This window comes from Convolutriloba macropyga, chromosome 7, assembly GCF_964194025.1.
Source record: "Convolutriloba macropyga chromosome 7, txConMacr16.3, whole genome shotgun sequence".
Classification (NCBI taxonomy): domain Eukaryota; kingdom Metazoa; phylum Xenacoelomorpha; order Acoela; family Convolutidae; genus Convolutriloba; species Convolutriloba macropyga.
The window spans coordinates 74601922-74617113 of NC_134474.1; the positions used below are offsets into that span (position 1 = coordinate 74601922).

General features: G+C 36.3%; 1 protein-coding gene across 4 annotated transcripts in view; it reads left to right on the forward strand.

Annotated features, from left to right (window-relative positions):
- Positions 1-15192, forward strand: part of LOC142343325 (transient receptor potential cation channel subfamily M member 1-like) — a 100246-nt gene that overhangs the window by 50033 nt on the left and 35021 nt on the right. For all 4 annotated transcript variants that reach the window (XM_075395160.1, XM_075395163.1, XM_075395161.1 and 1 more), the window contains 4 exons: positions 2976-3776; positions 4099-4273; positions 7283-7554; positions 7648-8061. In XM_075395160.1, the coding sequence (XP_075251275.1) occupies positions 2976-3776; positions 4099-4273; positions 7283-7554; positions 7648-8061 (1662 nt within the window). The remainder of the gene's footprint in view (positions 1-2975; positions 3777-4098; positions 4274-7282; positions 7555-7647; positions 8062-15192) is intronic.

Here is a 15192-nt window from a genome sequence, read left to right on the forward strand (position 1 = left end):
GTGTTTGTTTTGCCTGATTGCCTTTTGCTTTGCTTGCTGCTTTTAAGCGAGGTTAGTTCTTCAACGTAATTTGTGATGTGCACTCGCAACTTTCGCTCTGCCTCACTGGCGTTGCGCTGTTCATTTGTTTGATTCTCTTTGGGGGGTGCCTTCGGCACTCTCTTCATCAGATTGGACAGCAGTTTGCCTTCCACTGTCCGGGTCGGCGGACCAAATGTAACGGCTGCTCTCCTATCAAAGTCAAGGAAAACTTTACACCGCCCAGTTCGTTTCAGCGGTTTCAAATCTGTCCGGATATTGTGTTTTTGCAGTTAACTTTTGTGAACTGTATATCCGCTATATTGTAGATTATCGTTGCATTACTTGTTGCTCAATTACTTCTGATAACTAATCGCTCAGCTTTGCTGTATGACAAACTTGTTTCTCTCAGAATAACAAAATAATTCAAATTGAAACAATCAAAATTTTGTTGAGTTTTGGTTAATAACTCAAGTTATAAACCGAATTTAGGAATTTCCGTTCCTACAAATTGTAGCCCTATAATCTGGCTATAAATTATGCAAAGTTTCAACCTGCTGCAGTTAACAGTTGTTAAACGGGCAGTTTTACCATTTGCAAATTTAATAATAATAATTTTTCTAAATTCAAAGTTAACAAGTCTCTCTATTGGTTTCAATAACAACCAATGTTGAACTAGAGTAGGCTTCGTTAAAGCCAGTAAGAGAAACTGACTTTATGCTTTGCACAAAGTTTCTCTTACTTAGGAACTTCGTTCCTTCAGAAAGAAAGTTTTGAGAATATCAAAGTTAATTCTCTTTTCACAAGTCAAAGTAAAGTTAAAACTGTACAATCACTAATATGATCTACAGAAACAAGACACGATAACAAGTAATTTACCGCTCAAGAAAGTGTGCTTCAATACGCACTGTATGTCAGTTTAATAAGACAAAATTAACGAGTTTCACCTAATTTTTGGTAGTTTTTCAAACTCCTTTTATGCTGCTAGTCACGTGGATTTACATGTCAAATTCAACTGTTGATTGGTTGTAGATAATAATGTCGACAGAATGTGAACACTTTTCCATAACGTCACTTTTTCAGTGTAAATTTGATGTCATGGGAAATTTGTTAACCATGTAGAAGTTTTGTCGAATATTCTGTATCAATAACAGGTTGATTCGCAATCCAATCGCAAAGAATCTGATGCGATACTGTTAAGTCGTAGTATTGTTTTGCTGGTGGTTGAGGTAGTTCGAGTTTAAGTTATAGTTTGACTTCATGAATGACGATTACGTACTAATAATAGTTGCTAAATATAAATGTTGAACAAAATGAACAAATCCGTTTGGCTTCGATAGAATGTAGCATTAAATTTCGCTTGTCACACTATTCTAAACTGAACAGCTTGAAATGACCTTGAAGCGCTATTCAATTTGATTTCTGAGTTGTTAAGCTCAGCCGCAATAAGTTTCTAATTTAATTTAGTTTCTAAGTTATTATTATCTGCCGTTTGCTTTAGTGATCTTTTTGAGATTAGAATCATGAATTATTTGAGGGCAGTTGATAACCCTGTCAGCTGTTTGAGACTATCAGTGTTTCGATTATCCTAATTATTTTGCACTTATCCTTACCAAACGTTTTCAATAATATTTTGCGGCATTTTGTTTCTCTTGGTGACAGTGGTTTAAATTTCACCAATTTTTAGATCAGACCGGGGGGGGGGGGGGGGGGGGGGGGGTTAATGAGTTTATGGTTTATTAAAAAAAGGTATTGGTTTCAGCTGCAATTAGGTTTTTTTGTCATGTTTTTACGCTTCGAGTCGCTTCCGGAATTCTTCCGGCTATGTTTTTTGTTTCGTCGTCTGACGCTCTTTTTTCGTTTTACATTTGTTCACGCAGCAAAGCAGAAAAAGTCAAATTTTCTGACTGACTTCTTTCTCTCAATAACGGCATTTGCGCGCGTGACGTCATTTCTCACTCGCTTTAGCAAAAGTTTTTAGGTTAATTGCGTGATTAGATTTTGATCATACGTGACTTGCCTCACTCAATGAAATGACTTTTGCACTTTAAAACTTAAGTTTAATTTGAATTTGTTTAAGGTCAAAGGAACTCTTTTGAGCAGTAAAGGTCCCTAATAAGAGGCTTCTGTGGAATGAATTTTAACAAGCTTTATTAATTTATTGCTAAATGATTTTTTTACCTAGTTTTTTTGAGCGGCTTCGATTGTTTTTTCAATTTAGATCTGTATCTGTTTCTATCTCTATTATATGGCACGCAGGTCTATTCTTTCGCAGCTATACCGGCAATCTGCCGGCTATGTTAATTTAGTTTCCTTTAGTGATTCTGTTGAGTTTTTGTTGGGTACGCATTAATAACATCGCCACTGTTTCCCGGCCCATCCCTCTTGGGCTACACATACCATCATTAGTGCCAAACACAAAAAGATCTTAAATTTGTTAGGCCTAGGAAACAAAAAGATTTGTTCACGGGGAAAGCAAACAGTTGTGATGATGGTAATTTAGTCTTTTCCTAGTTTTCTGGTATTTGTTATTTTTCATATGTTGTTTATTTTGATTGTAGAGTGAACATATGATTATCCCATTTGCCTCTTCCTCCAACCCTGTTCATTCGAATACAGAAATCCTTCTCACCCTTTTTCCTTCATCTGTGAATTACCTACCTTTTACATGTGATATCTTTTCAAGTCCATTTTTGGGGTGAAGTTCATTAAAAAAGGTTTCATTGTGGCCGGGCGAGCATCGACATTTGTCAAGGAATTCGAAATGTTAAAATGACGTGGGGAACCTGAACTTATTGTTAGAAAAGACAAGCAATTGTAGTCTGTTTTAGACGGTTAACAGAAGATGCGCGGTACGAAAAAAATGCAGTCGTATTATTTGTAATGCTGTCTGCTTTGAACTCTGTTTTGAGCTTATGAAAAAATTGTTGTCTTTTCAAATCGCTTCTTGTTTTCAGAGCAAGTCACAAACGGAGGATTCCAACACGGTGTCTCTCATTGACATTGGAAGCATCATAGAACTGTTGATTGGAGGAGTGTACAGAAGTGCCTACTGTCGGAAGCTGTTCAAGATCAAGTACAGAGAGTACAAGGCCATAGAAGAGGGCCAGTCCCAGAACATTAACAACAAAAAGAAGAACAGTAACAAAGCGACAGTCCCCGAGAAGCTCCCAGTGCCTGGCCTCAAACTCAGGCGAGTCAGCACTAGGCTCATTGCAAATGCCAGCTTCAAAAGTTTGACAGAACAGGTGAAACAGCTTGATGACATTCAGCAGGACGAAGAAAAGGATGGAAAAGCAGTTAAAGAAGTCGAACCGACAGAGTACATCTTCGAGTTCCCCTTCCACGAGTTGTTCCTTTGGGCAGTTCTCGCTGAGAGACACGAAATGGCCAAATTCCTCTGGGAGCAATCGCCGGAGCCACTGGCGAAGGCAATCACAGGTGCTAAGATGTACTTCTCAATGAGTGAGGAGGCTGAGAAGGACGACTCGGATCTGGGATCCGCAGAGAGTCTGAAGAAGAACGGGGAAGAGTTTCTGGAACTGGCTGTGAGTTTGATTGATGAGTGTTACAACATTGATACTTGCCAGACTGGACATTTGTTGACTTATGAGTTACAACAGTGGAGTAAACAGACTAACCTGAGCATGGCTGTACATGCGGGTGCCAAAACATTTGTATCCCACAATTCTTGCCAGTCTCTTATTAATGACCTCTGGATGGGAGGATTGAAGAGCAACAAAAACAGCAATTTTAAGGTACATGCTTCTAATTTTCTCACCATCAATTGCATATTTATCTATGATCCTTTTGAGTTTTTTTTAAAACAAGCAAAGTGCAATAGGGAATTGGTTCTCAAAACTTAGAGAGTGTTATGTGCTGTTTCAATAACATCATTTGAAGCCCCTTCTGAAATTAGCCACATGCTAGCAACCCCCTCACCCGTCTAATGCTGGTTACATAGAATCGATTACCGTCTGCTTCAAGAGCAATATGTCCGACCGACAGTAGTCGGTTATTCTTAGACAAAACTGTTTGAAAAAAAGCTCCTCACAGCCATTTGTTTGGTGTATATGATAGGTGATAGCATGTATCCTGTGCTTCCCTCTGTTGTTCCTTATGGAGTACAAGACAGTAGAGGAATTGAGACTGATGCCCCAGACAGCAGAAGAGCACGCTGAACAGGACCCAGAGCACTATGACTCAGACTCCACCTCAACTACATCTACCTCATCCTCCTCCTCATCTGAAAATGGTAACCACCCTTCATCCCATTTTTCCTGATTACCTGGTAACCCCGTTTGTGCGCTTTTATTCGTGTAGAAGTGCATTTTTCGATAGCAAACATTGATAACAAAAATTTTGAAACTATCTTCAGCTTCTTTATAGCTGTAAGCTGAACGCAGCTATATTGCGGTGATCTTGGTTTTTACGACTGGAAGAGGAGTACGGGTTTTCCTAAGGTTTTTTTAACCGGGAGGACTATTTGTTCAGGCGGTGTTTTGACCTAATAGTGAAAGTGAGTAAACAGTGAATGACTTTTTGACTTTGAAAAGAATTTGGTACATACAGATGACAGTTTTTAGCCGTCTTTTCGTCCATTTGGCGCAATTTTTTTATATTGTAACTTGGTTCTTTGTAGAAGTAAATTTTGATCGATGCTTCATGAATATGCAACGGTCTGAAATCGATACTACAATGTTTCTGAAATGCGTTTCAAAGGCAAAATTGGCCCATGTTTCAATTATTTTGTCAGTTTTTGGCTTTTCTCATTAATTCCTCCATTTTTGGCTCTTTGAGCGGACTTTTTTAAAAACTAAATTCGTAAATATATCAACGTTTTAATCGATTTGAACTAATAATTTTTGTCTTTTTCTTTGGATTTTTTAGAAAATTTTATTGTTTACAGTTGATTTTGTTTAAAATATTGCACTGAGGTTTTGCTTGCTTCACTTTAACAAATTTTTGAACACTAATTTCCTGCAATTATGCTTGAGGCTTGGTTTTTGTATTATACAAATTTTTGAGTTTGAATATTGCTGTCTTTTTAGTCTTTTTCATGTTTAATTTCGATTTGATTAATTTTTTGGTCCTTGTTTAGTTTTATCGCGATCACTGTGATTTAAAGCGACAACTAAAGTTTATATTTAGAGCAACAAAGTTTATTTATTTACCAATTGATTACTGTTTAATAACCGCCCTGATCTTCTCAGCCGGCTATTATAGCGCTCCTATGTTTTTTCTCGAATAAAAAAATGTTGCGCTTTACCTCATTTTGACGCTTTTTCGACATTTTGCCTGAAATTTTTGGACTTCTCTGGCCTAGTTTCTCTCTTCTCTCATTCTGCTAAAACTGAATTTGAACATCAGTTGCTCAGCAAAGCAATTCAAAATGAACAGAGTCAGTATAAAAAATTGAAGTCAGAAATAGAAACGGGATAAACCCATAAAGCCCAATTTTAGATGCCCGCTATTTGAACGTCGTTCCTATAAGTCTTAGTTACCATCTCTAATGCTTTTTGGTATTGATAGTAGCCCCTGTAGCCTCTCTCTAAGAAACAGAAGTACGTTATGTTCAACTACGAAATGCCATCAAAATAAATCGGACTTAAAAAATGTTTTGTCCAAAAATCTTTTTTATAGCTGCGAAGCTGTAAGCTGAGCGTAGCTATATTGCGGTGCTCTTTGTTTTTTTTTTGTTTCGTCGTCTGACGCTTCATTTTCGTTTTACATTTGTTCTAGAACATTCTGTCTCGTCGCTGCTTAAATGGCTTTTTCGCGCTTGATTTCACGCTTTCTGCGTGACCTAAATTGCGGTTATTCAGAAACAGAATCTGTTCCTAAAACAAATTTGATTGTAAGAAAACAGATTGTATGGTCCGACAGCCGAGTGGTTAAGGCGACTGGCTGTTAATCCGGAGATCGGCGGTTCGAGACGCGACAGGGAAACTTTTTTGCACCCAAAAACAACCTCCTTTGAAATAAACTTGTAAGTTTTATAGGCGGCGGCGATAACTATTATCAACTCACTTCTGTATCTTTTTCCATCTATATTTTACGACACGCAAGTCGATTTCGCAGCTATTCCGGCAATCTGCCGGCTATGTTTTTTCATTATCTATTCTTTCAATCTCAATCATGCTTATTGGAATCTACGGCGGCTATTTTCCGGCAATCTGCTGGGTATGTTTTTATATTGTAAATTAGTATTTTGATCGATTGAACGTACGGAAATTGATACATTTTGTAACATTTTTTGGCCAATTCTTGCAGTATTACACTTTTTCTTCTAAAATAAAGTTTTGGGAGCCTAGCTTTGCTTGAGTTTTGCTGCGGCTGTACTTTGATGTTTTCAATTGATTTAGCCTGTTTTATACAAATGGCTTGTATACAAAAAATTTGGCTTCTTTTTTATATTTGGCTTGTTTTATATATAGGATGAATGTAACTTTTAGTTCAGTTGGTTTTATGGGCTATCTTCATTTTTTGACTGAATCTTTTTTGTTGCTAGTAGTGACTTCAGGAGTAACCAGTTGATTTAAATTTTTAGTAACCAGTTGATTTAGTAACCAGTTGATTTAAAAGTTTCTTTTTCAGATTTCTTCGGGCTATGTTTTTCGTTTCGTCGTCTGACGCTATTTTTCGTGTTAGATTTGTTCACATGGGAAAGCTAAAAAAGTCATATTTTCTTAATTACTTCCTCATCTTACTAGCGGCATTTGCGCGCGTGACGTCATTTCTGGCTCTCTTTAGGCAAAGTTTTAAGCTCGTTTGCGTGATTAGATTTTGATCATACGTGACTTGCCTCACTCACCAAAATGAGAAGTTTAATTAGTTTAAGGTCAAAGGAACGCATGTGCAATAAAGGTCTCTAATGAAAAGGCTTCTGCTCAACAAATTTTAACAAGCTTTTAATCTATCGCTGAATATTTGTTTTCCTAGCTTTTTGAGCGAAACTTTTTCAACTTATATCTGTCTATCGCAATCATGCGGCATGCAAGTCTATTCTTTCGCAGCTATTCCGCAATCTGCCGGCTATGTTTCTCGAAGTGCGTTTGTATCGAATTAAGGACAGAGATTGAGGAGCATTTAACTCTAATGAGAGTGGGATCGAACAGCTACAATGGTTTTAATGAAATTAGAAAATTTTGATGACTGAATACATTTGTAAATATGAATATTTAACTTTAATGTTATACATTTGAAGTTTCCTTAAAAAAGGATTATGTTGTAATAAACTTGAAATGCTCTTACTATTACGCAGGTTTTTCGACTGCTGCCGAGGACGGAGTGGGGGAACATAGAGTCTGGGGGAGGTTGAAAAGATTGAAGAGGAGGAGACACAAGTCTACCACCTCAGCCACCACTCAATCTCACCCCGCCCACCTTAACCACGAACACAGTCATCACCCACAACAGCAGAATCAGATAGTGTTGCAGAGCGTGAAGAATGACGGGACTGTGGCCACTGATTCGCTCTCTGTCTCCAATGGCAAAATAATCCACAACAAGACATCAGCTACTGTCTCAAATAGAGTAAGTCACTCAGTGCTGTCTGTGTTCGTTGGGAAAAGGGGGCATTTATTGAGGATGAGTGTGGAGATACAAGACTTGTTGTTTTATTCCCAGGTGCCCCTGGACGTGGCGTCAAATTTGGAGGAACACTTTCTCTCGTCATCGTCAGGGAAAGACAACATGCATGATGTGCCTGTGGTGATGTCTAAGGCCTCCTCCCGTGTCAAGATCAATGCGCTCGGCACTATTATAAAGGAGAACAATGGGGTAGGAGTGGCAGGTGATGGAAAGAGTGTTGTGAGTTGGAATGGGCGCGGTTCCTCCAATCGACAGATTACCATGATGAAGAAACTTTACGAGTTCCTCAATGCTCCCATTGTCAAGTTCTGGATCCATACCATGGCCTTCTTTGTCTTCCTGACCTTCTACCATTGGATGATTCTGGTCAGACTGCCGGTAAAACCCCACTGGACCGAGTTGTACGTGATTGCGTGGGTGCTCTCCATGTGCATGGAAGTCTGCAGAGAGGTTCGCTCGAATCACCTTTTACCTTCAAAATGTATCCATTGGAAGTGTATATTAGTCTACTGTCTTTACGGCTGCGAAGCAGTAAGCTGAGTTCCTGGTTGAATTCAAGTTCTGAAATCAGCACATACTATTATTTGGCAAATTTTTGAAAAAGTATCTGTTGAGTTCTTAGCATAAGCTATAGTTTTGTTTGCCTTTCCTTTATGTGTTGTTAATAGCCGCCGTCAGCCTTTTAAACGGCTAATACTTAGGCGCTCTCCTTTTTAATAGCCGCCCTCATCTTCTCAGCCGGCTATTATAGCGCTCCTAATTTTTTTTTAATAGCCGCACAGCGATAGCTGGGGCTATTATTGGCCTTCTCTTGGTTTTTTTTACTTCGTCGTCATGATTTTTGTTACGACCATATGACGTCACAGCCACTTTTTGTTCATTCGTTCATGCAATTTCAACTGAATTGCATGTGTGACGTCATTTTTTGCTTTTAGTGGAGCGAGTTTTTTTGTTCATTTGCGTGATTAAATTTTTGGTCACACTTGACTTACCTCACTCTCAAAAATGACTTCTCAATTTGAAATTGACTTTTATTTATTTTAATTCAAAGAGATAAGGTCAAATGTGTGTGTGTCACTCTAAATGAAGGTTATTTCAGATCAGCTAATAGAGGCAGCAATAAATTATACAGATTTTAAATCAAAATATAACAGATCAGCCTTCAATGAAAAGACGAATTTTTTTGGTCTGCCTTTTTTACTGTTTTTTAGACTGCCGATCTACGAATCTATTGCGGCTATTTTTTGGCAATGTGCGAGCTATGTTTTTACTTCGTCGAACTTTTTTTCGCTTTACTTCGTCGAATAAAAAAAATGTTTCGCTTTACCTCATTTTGCCGCTTTTTCGACATTTTGCGTGAAATTTGGGCTAGTATCTCTCTTCTCTCATTCTGCTAAAACTGAATTTGAACATCAGTTGCTCAGCAAAGCAATTCAAAATGAACAGAGTCAGTATAAAAAATTGAAGTCAGAAATAGAAACGGGATAAACCCATGAAGCCCAATTTTAGATGCCCGCTATTTGAACGTCGTTCCTATAAGTCTTAGTTACCATCTCTTATGATTATTGGTATTGATAGTAGCCCCTTTAGCCTCTCTCTAAGAAACAGAAGTATGTTCAACTACGAAATGCCATCGAAATAAATCGGACTTAAAAAATTTTTTTGTACAAAATTTTTTTTTCAGTATCTTCTATTCGTTCAATCCCAATCATGCTTATTGGAATCAACGGCGGCTATTTTCCGGCAATCTGCCGGGTATGTTTTCACGACTCGAAGATGAGCAAAGTTTGTCTTAAATTTTTTTTACCGGAAGTACTATTTGTTCAGGCAGCGTTTTGACCTAATAGTGAAAGTGAGTAAAATTGCCATATGAACTAACTTTTGCGGAGCGAGAGAAGTTTTTTTTTGTTCATTCGCTGCGTTCAGTGAATGACCTTTTGACTTTGAAAAGAGTTTTTGAGAGATTGGCGCATATAGATGACAGTTTTTTAGCCGAGTTTTCGTCCATTTGGCCCAAATTTTTCTCATTGTAAATTGTTTTTTTTGTGGAAGTAAATCTTGAGCGATGCAGCATGAATATGCAACCATCTGAAATCGAAACCACATTGTTTTTCAGAGCTTAATAATACGTTTCAATTGCAAAGTCGGTCCACCTTTCTCATTTTTTAATGTCAATTTTTGGCTTTATTAATAGCCGCATAGCGATAGCTGGGGCTATTATTGGCCTTCTCGTGGTTTTTTTTAATTAGTCGTCGCGATTTTTGTTACGACCATATGACGTCACAACCACTTCAAATCTGCTTTTTGTTCATCCGATCATGCAATTGCAACTGAAGTGCGTGCTGGACGTCATTTTTCGCTCTTAGTTGAGCGACTTTTTTGTTCATTCGCGTGATTAAATTTTTGGTCACACTTGATTTACCTCACTCTCAAAAATTTCTTCCTTACTTTGAAATTGACTTTTATTTATTTTAATTCAAATAGATAAGGTGAAATGGGTGTGTGTCAGTCTAAATGAAGGTTATTAGAGAGCAGCTAATAGTGGCAGCAAAAACTTATACATATTTTAAATCAAATTATAACATATCAGCCTTCAATGAAGAGACGAATTTTTTCGGTCTGTAGTCGTACGCTAATTACCCCTCAACGAAAATTTTTTGCATCTCAGTTGAGGGTCAGTGAGGCTCTTTTTTGCAATGAAGGATCCTAATATAAGAGCTTTTGCATAGTAACATTGACCAAGAAATATTGTTTTATGACTTAAGTTTTTCATAAGTTTATGAGCGGAGGGAATGGTTATATCGGGAGTTTACCTTCGCAGCTTCTTTCGGTAGTTTACCGGTCGTGTATTAATAAGCTGCGAGTGTACCGTCCGTGTGGCTCAACTGTAAAAAGAAGTTCCTATCAATCTGTTGAAGAAATGTGGAACAGAAGACGGATTTCTTGGTGCTATGTTTTGCTCTGTACAGATTTTAAATCAAAATATAACATATCAGCCTTCAATGAAAAGACGAATTTTTTTGCTCTGTCTTTTTTACTGTTTTTTTTAGTATGCAGATCTACGAAGCTATTGCGGCTATTTTCTGGCAATCTGTCAGCTATATTTTCTTCTTTTTTGGCATTTTGAGCGGACTTTTTAAAACCGAATAAGTAAATATGTTAACGTGTTGTTGGTAATTTCTGTTTTGGATGCATCTTTTTGACGTGAGATGTTTTTGTTTTTATAAAATTGTATACATACTAATCCGATGTTGGCGGTTTTTGTCAAATTTTTTAAGTTCTTTTTCTTTGAATTTATTTACGATAAAAGGTCTTTTGGTTTACGATAAAAGGTGTTTTTGATTTCGTTTGGTTGCTAATTGAATTGGTTTTGGCGATAACTTTAAAATTCAGTGAAAATTTTGACCACGTTTTGAACAGGTTTTTTTTTTTAAAATTTGTTTTGCAATTGAGCATTTTTTACTTCTTACCGAGACGGAAAGATGGCTATGTAAGGTTCCTTAACTCAGATTGTCTAATTACAAAATATCCATGTTTTTTCACCTCAATTATTTTCCATTTTGGTTTTAAGAGTTTCCTGTTTAGTTTTTTGAATTTTTATAAATTGCGAATCAGTTTTATTAATCTTTTTCACATTGTATGTATTCTCCACCTTTAAGCATTTTTCTTTCTAACATTTTCCGAAAACCTATCCGCGCTGCTTTTAATAAATTTAAAATTACCGATCTGAACTAATAATTTTTTGTCTTCCTTTGAATTTTTAAACTTTTTTGTTTCCAATTGATTTTATTCAACGTATTATGGCACTGAGGTTTTGCTGGCTTCATTTTCACAGATTTTGAACAACACTTTCTGCAAATTTTCTAAGGTCTTGGTTTTGGTAACATTGAGAATTTTTGCGTTTGAATATTCTATTTCTTTAGTCTTTTTCACGATTAATTTCAATTTCATTATTTTTTCGGTCATTGTTTAGTTTTTTGGCGTCTTTGTGATTTAAAGCGACAACTAATTTTTATTGTTAAAGCGACAAAGTTCATTTAGTTATCAATTGATTACTGTTTTTACATTGTAAGATAGTGTTTCAATTGAAAGAACTTACTGAAATAAATAAATTTTGTAACAATTTTTGGCCATTTCTGCAGTGTTCAATTTTCTTCCAACTTAATATTTTGGGAGGCTAACATGGCTTGAGTTTTGCGGCTGGCGTACTTTGATGTTTGAAATTGCGTACAAAAAATGTGGCTGGTTTCATATATGTGTAATGTAATTTTTTATTCAATTGGTTGTATGCGCTATCTTCATTTTTTGACTGATTTTTTTATTGATCCTTTAGATATGAAACAGTTGATTTAAAAGATAACTCTTTTTTGAAGACGACTCTTCGAGTCGTTTCAGGAATTCTTCCGGCTATGTTTTTTAATTCTCGTTACCTATTGATCACGTTTTTCGTTTTACATAAGTCACGATTTTCACGTTTGACTTTGACTTACCTCACTGTTTCGACTGAATGGATTCTAATTTTTTAACTCATTGAGTTACGCAATGTGAATACGGTCAATGTCAACAGAGCAAAATCAGAAGAAACGGGGTAAACTGATAAAGCCCGGTCATTAAGTCGTAGTGCATTAGGTTATCAAAGTTCACTAGAGCGATTGCAAGCTGATATTAGTGTTAAGCTTAATACTCTTCAGTTTAGAAGCTGAATTAAGTATACGTTTATAATCTAACTGAAACTGCACATTGAATTCGAATAATTTTCGAATTTTAAGAAAAAAATTTGTCAATTTAAATTTTTTTCTGTCTTGATCCTGATGTGCGTCTAGAGCGACAGCAGCGGCTATTTTCCGGCAATCTGGCGGCTATGTTTAAAAAAGTTTTTCATCTTTTTGTTTGGAGTTGATTTGGTTTAACATAATGCGACTGAGACCTCGATGCGTTACATTTTGATCAGTTTTTGCTATAATTGATCTCAAATGCTCAATATCAACAAATCATTCTCCTCTTCCACATTCATTTCTTCAACAGATTGTTATGAACTCCTTTTTACTGGTGAGACACCCCAACAAACACTCATCTTATTAATACACAGCCGGTTGACTGCCGAAAGTAGCTGCAAAGAGCGCGATATAACCATCGCCTCACCTCATAAATTTATGAAAAACTTAAAGTCATAATATAATATTGCTTGATCATTTTTACTATGCAGAAGCTCTTCTTTTTCAATTGCTACAAAGTTCCTTTGACAGCAATTAAACAACGTTCTACCAACTTTGTCTAATTTTTTTAATGGCCGCACAGTGATCGCTGGGGTTTTTTATTGTCCTTCTCTTGGTTTTTTTTTGCAATTCAAAGAATTTGGATTGTATTGGGGCGCTCTCTTTTTTACGACTCGAAGGACAATAATTGGAGAAGTCCTTTTTTCAATCAATTTTTTTGGAGTGAATTCTTGAAAAAAATTTGTCAATTTCAATCTTTTTTCTTCTCTTTTGATCCTGATGTGCGTCTAGAGCGACAGCAGCGGCTATTTGCCGGCAATCTGGCGGCTATGTTTAAAAAAGTATTTCATCTTTTTGTTTGGAGTTGATTTGATTTAACATAATGCGACTGAGACCTCGATGAGTTACTATTATTTTTTCCTGCTATTTGTGATTTCAATCTACAGCGTTTTCTTTTTTTGCGAACATTCTGCCCGATGGGTTTCAGTAGGAGACGCTTTTCCGCTTTTTTTGTTTATAACAATTTCCTTTTTTTTCTGATGAATGAGGTGAAATCATGTGGAAAATGTTCCGTTACGACAAGGGTTGATTTTGTAACCAAATCTTAACTCTGTTAAAGAACAATTGTCTTCGGAGAAAATAGTGGGCTCGGCTGCAATCATAATTTTATGTTGGAAAGTCCTAGGATTTGAGTTGCTTCTGGATTTCTTCCGGCTATGTTTTTTTGTCTGACGCTCTTTTTTTTTAAATTTGTTTACATAGTAAATCTGAGGAAATCAAATTTTATGAATGACCTCTTCGTCTCACTACTGGCGCTTGCATGCCTGACGTCACTCCAATCTCTCTCTCTCTCTCTCTCTCTCTCTCTCTAGCAAAATTTCTAAGCTCATTTGTGCGTTTAGTTTTATCATAAGTAACTTACTGTACTCATGACTTTTGCTTTTTAATTTGTTTTGTTTGAATTAATTTATGGTCAAAGGAGCTGATGTGTAACACATATCACTAACAAAAAGGACCGAATCCTGAGAAGCCTTATTATTTTTTTTGCTGATTGTTTCCTATGTAGCCTTTTTAGCGGTGTCGATAACTTTTTCGACTTATATCTAGCTGTTTCTCTCTTTATTATACGTCACGTAATTCTTTTTCACAGATGTTCTTGCAATCTGACGGCTATGTTTTTGACCTATCGGGTTTTCGACATACTGAGTTATTGAACCAATAATGAGTGCCAATAACATGTTATTTTTAAAGTTTAGTTTTAAACTGAAATTTTTACCTTATTTTCCCATGTGATTTAAATTACACGGTTTTTATTGTGTGTTACATAGACGATAAAAGTCGCCAATAGTCATGAACGTAACATTTCTAACTTTCCAGCGTTACATTTTGATCAGTTTTTGCTATAATTGATCTCAAATGCTCAATATCAACAAATCATTCTCCTCTTCCACATTCATTTCTTCAACAGATAGTTATGAACTCCTTTTTACTGGTGAGACACACCAACAAACACTCATCTTATTAATTCACAGCCTGTTGACTACCGAAAGTAGCTGCAAAGAGGGCGATATAACCATCGCTTCCCCTCTTAAATTTATGAAAAACTTCAAGGCATAATATAATATTGCTTGATCATTTTTACTATGCAGAAGCTCTTCTTTCAATTGCTACAAAGTTCCTTTGAGAGCAATTAAAATATATTTTATCTAATATTTTTTAATGGCCGCACAGTGATAGCTGGGGCTATTATTGTTCTTCTCTTGGTTTTTGTTGCAATTCAAACAATATGAATTGTATTGGGGCGCTCTCTTTTTTACGACTCGAAGGACAATAATTGGAGAAGTCCTTTTTTCAATCAATTTTTTGGAGTGAATTCTGAAGCGGGAAATGAAACACGTGAAAAAATTTGGAGTGATTTTTTTGCTGAACAAAATGAAGAGTGGAGCAAAAAGAGAGTGGTTTTTTGTTCATATCGCTGTTTTCTAGAGAGCGAGAAATTGAGTTGTGAAAAAATTCTGTAAGCGAGCGATATTTTTTGCTCACGTGCGGCATTTTGAAGCGATTTTTCAATTTTTTGGTTAAGAGGTGTGGCTATGATTTTGTTTTAAATTTATGTCGGTTTTAGCAGTATTTTGAAGTTTTCTGGAAATTCATATGATTGCTAATTCGGAGGTTTTTCACGTATTTTGCTGATTTCCGTGCCCATTTGCGGTTTTTGACGATTGTTTTGTTTTACTGCCTCAAATGGGTATTGAAAACACCCCTTCTACTTGATGTTTTTTTTGATACCAATTGGTTACAGTTTTGTGGATATGAATCATTATTTTGTTGAGAAATATGACAATAATGGCTAAAATTGGAACCA